Source organism: Oratosquilla oratoria, chromosome 12 (genome assembly GCF_046742065.1).
Source record: "Oratosquilla oratoria isolate Oo_2021 chromosome 12, ASM4674206v1, whole genome shotgun sequence".
Classification (NCBI taxonomy): domain Eukaryota; kingdom Metazoa; phylum Arthropoda; class Malacostraca; order Stomatopoda; family Squillidae; genus Oratosquilla; species Oratosquilla oratoria.
Genome location: NC_134788.1, coordinates 28250965 through 28260964, shown reverse-complemented (window position 1 = coordinate 28260964; position 10000 = coordinate 28250965). Strand labels below are relative to the sequence as shown.

Below are 10000 nucleotides of genomic sequence, written 5' to 3'. Positions count from 1 at the left end.
AGGGGGAGAGGAGAGAGAGGGGGAGAGGAGAGAGAGGGGGAGAGAGAAGGGAGGGAAAGAGAGGAGGGGAGAGAGGAAGAGAGGGAAAGAGAGAAGGGACGGAAAGAGAGAGGGGAGAGAGAAGGGAAAGAGATGAGAGAGGGGGAGAGGAAGAGAGGGGAAGAGAGGAGAGAGGGGGAGAGGAAGAGAGAGGAAGAGAGGGGGAGAGGAAGAGAGGGGAAGAGAGGAGAGAGGGGGAGAGGAAGAGAGAGAGGGAAAGAGGGGAGAGAGAATGAGAGAGAGAGAAAGAGAGGTGGAGAGGGGGGAGAGCGAGAAAGGGAAAGAGGAAGAGAAAGGAGGGCAGAGAGAGGGGGGGAAGAGAGAAAGAGAAAGAAAAAGAGAAAGAGAGGGAAAGAGAGATTTTTACTTACACTGTAGGGATGTATTCGCCCGGGAAAGCATTGGTTGTGTAGCTGATCAACAGGCACGTCTTCCCCACCGCTCTGAAATAAGAAAAAAAAATATTCTAATTAGTGACAAAACGTTTATGTATCAATAGAAAACGAAAAAAAAAATATTAGAGAAGAAAAAAAAATCATATATCAATAGCCAACGAAGTTAAAAAAGATAAATTAATAAAAATAAATTGGTCTACCATTGCATGGCCTAGCTAATTTGATATACATTACTATTATTATTATTATAACATTACTATTATCATAATTTTTAATAAAACATACAAGTATATATTTATATATTTTTGGCCTTGATTTGAATTAAATCTGAAATGACAACAAAAAAGTGGGGAAAAATAATCACTGCGCATGCGCGTCATGACGTCACGCACTGGGGGCGTGACCAATGGAATTAATCTAAACAATAATAAAAACAAATAAATAAACAAGTGAATAAAATTCGACAAACAATTTACACAAGACTTTTACGCTCAGAAATTTCTAAAAACAGGAAATCATCTTGAGAACAAAATAAAAACAAATAAACGATTGAATAAACAAAAACAATTAGAACATTAACATTCTAGAATATTTTCGTATTTTTTCCCCTTTTTTTCCCCAATACTCGAAAACCTGTTTCTTGAGCTACGTTTTGTTTTAATGTGGTTATTAGAAAAATTGCTTTTTTGGACTTCAATAATGGTAATGATTGGCTAATTACTCATTCTGTCTGCCACTGGGCGATCTCATTCACCTGAGAGGGGAGGGAGGTCTCTTGGTCCCACCCCCCCGTGACGTCATACAATCATTTGGCGTCTCCTTTAAGTAAACTATACTGTGGGCATGTCCTACAGGGTAGAGAGAGCGAGAGAGAGCGAGAGAGAGAGAGAGGAATGTGATTGAGAGAGAGAAGGAAGAGAGAGAGGAGCTCTAGGGAGAAGGGGAGAGAAGGAAGAGAGTGGGAAGAAGGAAGTGAGAACTAGGGAAGAGAGAGAGAGAGAGAGAGAGAGAGAGAGATAGGGAAGAGAGAGGAGGAAAAGAGGGAGAAAGGGAAGAGAGAAAGAAGACAGAAGGAAGAGAGAGGGAAAGAAGAGGAGAGAGAAGGAAGAGGAGAGAGAGAGAGCAGGAAGAGAGAAAAGAGAGGGGAGGAGAGAGAAGGAAGAGAAAAGGAAGAAAGAGAGGGAGAGAGAGAGAGAGAGAGAGAAATGCACCTATCACCGGATAGGCAACCTTGCCAACAGACACGAGACCACTTAAAACAAATTAAATCAATTTAGATTATCTTGCCTAATTCAGCCGTGCGTGTGTGTGTGTGCGCGCGCGTGTGTGTGTGTGTGTGCACTCAAATGTGCTCAACAGTCTGGCATTTTCTGAATTGCTCGCTTTAACAGGAGCTAATGCAGGAAGTGGATCTCTCTCTCTCTCTCTCTCTTTCTCTCTCTTCCTCTCTCCGAAGCCATCACCTTTGCCTTATGACATTGGATAGCCTGCCAGGCCATGAGAGGGGGGGGGAGGGAGGAGGGGAGAGGGAAAAAGAGAGGAGGGAGGGAGAGAGAGAGGGAGGAGGGGAGAGAAAGGGAGGGCGAGAGAGAGAGGGAGCAGGGGGAGAGTGGGGGAGGGGGAGAGTGGGAGAGGGAGGAAGGGGAGAGAGAGGGAGGAGGGGGAGAGTGGGGGAGGGAGAGGGAGGGGAGAGAGGGAGGAGGGGAGAGAGGGAGAGGGAGGAGGGGAGAGAGGGAGAGGGAGGAGGGGAGAGAGAGGGAGGAGGGGAGAGAGAGGATGGGGGAGAGAGAGGGAGGAGGGGAGAGAGAGAGGGAGGAGGGGAGAGAGAGGGAGGAGGGGAGAGAGAGAGGGAGGAGGGGAGAGAGAGAGGGAGGAGGGGAGAGAGAGAGAGAGGGAGGAGGGGAGAGAGAGAGGGAGGAGGGGAGAGAGAGAGGGAGGAGGGGGAGAGAGAGGGAGGAGGGGGAGAGAGAGGGAGGAGGGGGAGAGAGAGGGAGGAGGGGGAGAGAGGGAGGAGGGGGAGAGAGGGAGGAGGGGGAGAGAGGGAGGAGGGGAGAGAGGGAGGAGGGGGAGAGAGGGAGGAGGGGGAGAGAGGGAGGAGGGGGGAGAGAGGGAGGAGGGAGGAGGCAGAGAGAGGAGGCAGAGAGAGGGGGAGGGAGGAGGCAGAGAGAGGGGGAGGGAGGAGGGGGAGAGAGAGAGGGAGGAGGGGGAGAGAGAGGGAGGAGGGGGAGAGAGAGGGAGGAGGGGGAGAGAGAGGGAGGAGGGGGAGAGAGAGGGAGGAGGGGGAGAGAGAGGGAGGAGGGGGAGAGAGAGGGAGGAGGGGAGAGAGGGAGGAGGGGAGAGAGAGAGGGAGGAGGGGAGAGAGAGAGGGAGAGAGGGAGGAGGGAGAAAGGGAGTGAGAGAGAGAGGAGGGGGAGAGAGAGGGAGGAGGAGAGAGGAAGGGGAGAGAGGGAGGAGGGGAGAGAGAGGGGGGAGGGAGAAAGAGGGAGGAGGGGAGAGGAAGGAAGAGGAGGGAGAGAGAGAGGTGAGAGAGGAGAGGGAGGAGGGGAGAGGAAGGAAGGGGAGGGAGAGAGAGAGGTGAGAGAGGAGAGGGAGAGAGGAGAGGGAGAGAGGAGGGAGAAAGTGGGGGAGAGGAGGGGGAGAAAGGAAGGAGGGGGAGAGGAGGGGGAGAAAGGGAGGAGGGGAGAGAGGGAGGAGGGAGAGAGGGAGGAGGGGAGAGAGGGAGGAGGGAGAGGGGAAGGAGGAGGGAGGAGGGGGAGAGGGAGGGAGGGGGAGAGAGAGGGAGGGGGAGAGAGAGGGAGGGGAGAGGTGAGGAGGAGAGAAGGAGGAGGGGGAGAGGGGAGAATGGGGATGATTCACCATTAGCATCTGGCATCCATTACATGGAACTCGTTAAGGTACACGTGCATTCAAGCCGTCACTATACCCCCTTGAGCAAGGCAATTGTGTGTGTGTGTGTGTGTGTGTGTGTGTGTGTGTGTGTGTGTGTGTGTGTGTGTGTGTGTGTGTGTGTGCGTGTGAGGTCACTGTATTACTGCCCATCACAAGTCCAGCACGTGAACCAAAAAATATTCAATGTCAAAAATAAATGATAAATTATTTAATAAATTTCTTACAAGACAAAGAAGATAAATTGTCCTCAATTTCTGGGTCCTCCTCCTCCTCATCCTCCTCCTCCTCTTCTTCCTCCTCCTCCTCATGAATGGAATTCGACGTCATGCCACCTCCCCCTCCCCACCCGTCCTCACTTCCTTCGCTCTATAGCTTGGGTGCACACACACGTACACACACGTACACATGCACACACACACGCACGTACACACACGCCTTACACACACCTACACACGCACAAACATGTACACATGCACATACACGTACAAGTACACACGCACAAACACGTACACACATATACACGTACACACGCATACACACACACAAACACGTACACACGTACATACACGTACACACACTAAATTTTATTCAGCTGAGAGGCTTCTCGGCTCGCCTCCGGGAGGTTGACAGATGTCAATCATGAGTCCAGCACGTGATCCCGTGGGACGGGAGGGGAGGGAGAGAGAGAGAGGGGGGAGGGGAATGGGAGGAAAAGAGAGGAGATAGATAGATAGATAGAGAGAGAGAGGGGGGGAGGGAGAGAAAGAGAGAAGGGATGGAGGGAGGGAGAGAGAGAAAGAGAGAAGGGATGGAGGGAGAAAGAGAGAAGGGATGGAGGGAGATAGAGAGGAAAGGGAGAGTGCGAGAGATAGATAGATAGATAGATAGAGAGAGAGAGAAAAGACATATTCACACAATGTCAAACAACTGACTGACAAGTGACTGACTGACTGACTCAGCAGGACCCTGACTCACCAAAGACTGACTCAGCGCCCCTCCCCCAAGACGTCGCCGCCTCCACGCCGCCTTAGACCCGTGACGTCATCGTTGATGTCAAAAATGACGTCATGAGTGACGTCACACATTGACATCACGAGTGACCTACATTCGTCACGAGGGACCAAATCCAAGGTCACATCTGTGACGTCACTGGCCTCCACCCCCTCTCACCCCACACCCTCCTCACGCCCCTGTTGCAATGGGAAGTATATGACCTACATATGCACACACGCACACACGTACACACGTCTCGACGGCGCACATACAACTCTCGGCCCGAGTTCGAACCCCCGTCCAGGGCCGAAATAATGTCAGCATTGTTCTACAGTGAGCTGGTAGCCCAACTCTGGTGGGCAAAGAGTTGTGTGTGTGTGTGTGTGTGTGCGTGTGTGCGCGCGCGCGCGTGTGTGTGTGTGTGTAAGGTCACAGCATTATCCATATATAGGTACCATATCTAAGCTCTCATCCGATAGGGGTAATAGCTGTCGATCACGAGTCCAACACGTGATCCAATACTGGTGAACCACGCAAGCACATAGAAAAAAAAAATAGAAATAGAAATTGGCTTAAATAGCAAAGGACCATCTCAACCCATTCAACTCCGATGACAAGATGTCTTGTCATTTGGTCAAATAAAACAAAAAATCATAAAACACCAAAATGTTTGATCAAACACCAGAAAAATATGACGTCAGTCGTCCTCGCTTCGCTCGCAGCGAAGCGAGGAGGACTGACGTCATATTTTTCTGGTGTTTGATCAAACATTTTGGTGTTTTATGATTTTTTGTTTTATTTGACCAAATGACAAGACATCTTGTCATCGGAGTTGAACGGGTTAAAACAATTTCACACAATCTCCAACGTGGCAGGCACACCAGCAGGATTGCGGAAAGATGCATGGATTGCTGCGGATGATGACTATGTGGATGACGAGAGGATGACAATTAACTCTCACAAACCCTCATCCATCCATGACGGGAATAAGCGTCAATGGTATGGTCCACCACACAGTGAGGGGAGACAAAAAAGAACTGGTCTACCAACGTTGAAGGATCGAAGAGAAAGAGGTGATATGATTTACAATGTTCAGGCCACTAAATGGGATTTTTTTTTTCCTAAGAATTCTAATCGAAGAATCATAATTAGAAATTCAAGGACAAAATCCGATTTCGTGTCGGCACACTTAGCGTTTCTCACTAGCATGTACTTGCTATTCATTTGAGTAGAAACGACTTCGGTTACGATTATTTTTTTTTTTTTCTCTTCAAATTTTACAAATTAGTTTTGAGTCCTAGAATGAGAAGATGAAGGACGAATTAAGAGAAGTTAAACCTAGAATAAAAATGTTAGATTTTTTTTTTTTTTTTAGATGTTCTTAGGGAAGTCTAGACAGTAGCAAAAGCAAGTAGCATGCTACCCTAGTATGCCGCCACCTGTATATAATTACGTACACGGTCCGGGTTCGAATCCTGCCCAGGGCTGAAATAATTTCAGTGTCGCTGCGCTTCGAGTCGTTACTCCAACTTTCACAGGCGGGGAGTTGGGTGTGTGTGTGTGCGTGTAAGGTCACAGCATTACCCATAGATACGTCATACGAGCTCTGAGCTCTCTTCCGGGAAGGAAATAGATGTCGATCAAGAGTCCAGCACGTGATTCAAAGACCAAGGTGAATACACCCACGCCTAGGCACACCCACACGTATACATATATACATACACGCTTATTAAGTAACAAAATCAGGCTTACCAACCCTTCCTACATCAAGATTACCAACTTCACCGAAAAATTACGTGAGGAATACTGACCACACACGTAATCAAACTATCTGGCAGTATTTGGTAACCGAGCGAACAACGTGCACAGAAAGTTAATATAGTTGACGTTATCGCTAAACGTTCGTATAAAAATAAAATTAATTGTTGGGATTAAAAAAAGAAAATAAAGAAAATTGAGTTGAGAGGTGAAGACAGTCATAAACGAAATAAATAAATAAATAAAAATGACGAAATAAATTACCACGAAACGAAAAAATAGATACAAAAAAAAAAAAAAAAAAATCGAAAAAAGGCCGCATAACATCCTGGTGACGTCATTTCCGGCTGAGCCTTTTTTGTGTGCGCGTGCGTGTGTGTGTGCATTCTTAGACTGTGCCGCAGTCTGGATTCCTCACACACACAAATATATATATATATATATATATATATATATATATATATATATATATACACTTTGTATACGTAATTATTTTCAAAATATCTCAAACAAGGTCAGGTCAAATTGGGGAAGGGACCCAATGACAATGAATACTCCACTCGCCCCCCCCCCCACCTCCTCCACGCCTCTCCCTCACCCTCCAGGATGATCCGGATGACTCAATCACCCATGACTGCGTCTGACCTCCCCCCCATTCCCTCCTCCCCCCCACTTCCTCTTTGTCATTCATTGTCGTCGCTTTGCCAAAGCGTAGGGAGAGGGGGAGAGGGGGGAGAAGGAAGGGGGAGAGGAAAGGGAAGAGGGGGGAGGAAGGGAAAGGGAAGAGGGGAGGAAGGGGTTAATAGCGGGAGGGGGAGAGGAGGACAGGGGAAGGGGGAGAATGAGGGGAGAGAGGGGAAAGGGGAGGAAGGGAAGAGGGAAGGAAAAGGGGGAGAGGGGGGAGAGAGGGGAAAAGGGAGGAAGGGAAGAGGGAGGAAAGGAAAGGGGGTGAGGGGGGAGACGGACTCCCCCCCTCTCCTCCCTAGTGGTGTTTACATCTTCCTTCTGTCCACAGCCATTTTGTTTATAATCCCCCCTCCCCCTCCCCCCTCCCTGTTTACACATAGCAACCCCTCAAGTCAGCTTCACTTGTAAGTACTACAGCGAAAACTACCTGAGTGGGGGTTGTAATGTACGATACCGCTAAGTACGATGTCGTAAGGTGTGTTGCGTAAGATACGATATCGTAAAGTACTACGATGTAAAATGTTTCGTCGTAAGATGTCGCAAGGTACTGTGACGTAGATGTCGTAAAATACGATATTGTAAAGTACGTCGTAAAATACGATATCGTAAATTACGACATCGTAACTTTACGAGATTAGGAAAGGTCCCTAGCTGCCACCCAAATTTCCTGTTTCACCATAGAGCTAACCACACTCGTGGCAGGGAGTAAAGCAAGGTTTACACGCTACGATAAATCGCTACAATTTATCGTAGCGTGTAAACCTTGCTTAAACCCGGAACGAATCTCTTTCACGCTTATCGCCACTGTAACCATATGGCGATTCGCTAGTGAACAGCGATATCAATCAGATCATTTTTATGACCGTCGCGCAGAGGATTCGAACCTACTGCTCAGATGCCAAGAGGCTCCATCGTCAGTCGCCTTAACCCACTAAGACACTGATGGTCTAAAACTCTCTGAACTCGAAACGCTACTGGTTCCCGAGATTAGGAAAGGTCGCCAGATGTACACACACACACACACATATATATGAATATATATATATATTGATATGGTTTGACGTCACAAACTCCCCCCCCCGCCCCTTATCGGAAGGCTAGGACGGTGCCCCTCACAGAGGACTCTGTAGCATGGGATTTAATGAACCAATGCCCTTGGTTCAACTTCGCCGGTGGCAGGGTTCGAACCGCCATCCCTCTCGACCTTCGCCGCTCAGCCAGACGACCTTAGGGCACAGAGCGAACGACGTGATCTTGACAGCGACCTTAGGTCCCATGCTGACAGAGGCATCATTACTGGCTAACATGCACGCACTCACGAACGCAAGCACACACACACACACAAACACACACACACACACCTATCATTACCAATGTAAATGGAAACTAGACTTACACAGGGTTGAGAGGGAGAGAGAGAGGAAGGGGAGAGAGAGAGAGAGAGAGAGAGAGAGAGAGAGAGAGAGAGAGAGAGAGGGGGGGGGAGGGAGAGGGAGATGATGAGAGGGGGAGAGAGATAAGGGAGTGAGGGTTAGGGAGAGGAAGTAGAGAGAAAGAGGGTGAGGGAGAGGAAGTAGAGAGAAAGAGAGAGAGGTGGGGGGAGGGAGAGGGAGAGGGGGAGAGGGAGAGAGAGGGAAGAAAATGAGAAAAACAGAAAGAATGAGGGAGGAAAAAGAATATGAGAAAGGAGTAGAAAGAAAATAGAGAGAACGAACGAGAGAGAGAAGGGGGTGAGGGAGATGATGGAGAGAGGGAGAGAGAGAGAAAAAAAATGAGAAAAAGAGGGAAAGAAAGAGGAGGGAGGAAAAAGAACACGAGAAGGGAGGAGAAAGAAGAGGAAGAGAGAGAGAGAGAGAGAGAGAGAGAGAGAGAGAGAGAGAGAGAGAGAGAGAGAACTTCTCACACAAACCCAAGCATGTACGGCCTGTCTCACAAATACCTGCTCACAAACACCTTAGTGCGTCGCCTAATTGAAGATGGCAAAGGCACGCAGAAGGCGGACAAGCGAGGAGGAGGGGGAGGAGGAGGAAGAGAGCAGAAAGAGGAGGAAGAGAGCAGAAAGAGGAGGAAGATTTGGAGGAAAGGGAAGATAAAAAAAAATGAAGGGAAAAAGAGAAAAAAGAGAACGTGGAGGAGGAGGAGGAGAGGAGGAGGAGAGGAGGAGAGGAGGAGGAGGAGGAGGAGGAGGAGGAGGAGTAGGAGGCCCCTGTTAGGTTACGTGCAAGGGCATTATGCCCCTCTCCCTCTCCCTCTCTCTTTCTCTCTCTGTGTGTTTGCGCGTGCGCTTACAGAAAGAAAAGGACAATTAAGTGATTAAGGACACAAGGTCGATAAAGGTCAAACAAGGGAGGAAGAAGAGGAGGAGGAGGAGGACGGGGGAGGAAGAAGAGGAAGAGGAAGAAGAGGAGGAGGGGGGAGGAAGAAGAGGAAGAGGAGGAAGAGGGTGGGGTTACCTCAGCCACAATGGGTAAGAGCTGTCGATCACGAGTCCAACACATGATCCAAGACACACAAATTATATATATATATATATATATATATATATATATATATATATATATATACCCACACACACATATACAAACGTTCCAGCAATTTCCATTACATTAAATTTCTGACCTCTTTGGGTTCACATAAATCCCAAATTAAATCCCGAAATTACAAGACAAATCCCCGAAATAATAAATAAATCGCGGGATAAATCCGAATATTACGAAGTTCAGGGATTAATCCCCAATTTCGATCCTAAAATAAATCCCGAAAATTAATCCCTATCTTAATACGAATCCCTCAAAATAAAAACAAATTTATAATCCTCAAATCTTCCCCCTGACAAATAAATAAATAAATAAATCCAAAAATTTAATACTACAATAAATCCTAAGGAGTCTAAAAAAATGTGGAATAAAATAAACTCTAGATGCTTTCTATAGATTCTTACTTCCTAGCAAGTCTTCTAGGTTTGTTCTACTGCAGGAGGAGGAAGAGGAGGAGGAGGAGGAGGAGGAGGACGAAGAGGAGGACGAAGAGGAGGAGGAGGAGGAGTAGGGAGAGATGAGAAAATAGATGGATACATGAAAGGAAGAACAGGGAGAAGATGAGGATGAAGAGGAAGAGGAGGAAGAGATGAGAAAGTGGGAGATTGATATACAAGAGGAAGAAAAGGAGAAAGGAGGAGGAGGAAGAGATGAGAAAATACGAGATGGATACACAAGAGGAAGAGAAGGAAGAGGAGGCTG

General features: G+C 47.9%; 1 protein-coding gene across 1 annotated transcript in view; it reads right to left on the bottom strand.

The window, feature by feature from the left end:
• Rac1 (ras-related protein Rac1) overlaps positions 1-10000 on the bottom strand; it is an 80807-nt gene that overhangs the window by 27782 nt on the left and 43025 nt on the right. The window contains exon 2 of the mRNA XM_076194680.1: positions 411-482. Within this exon, the coding sequence (XP_076050795.1) occupies positions 411-482 (72 nt within the window). The remainder of the gene's footprint in view (positions 1-410; positions 483-10000) is intronic.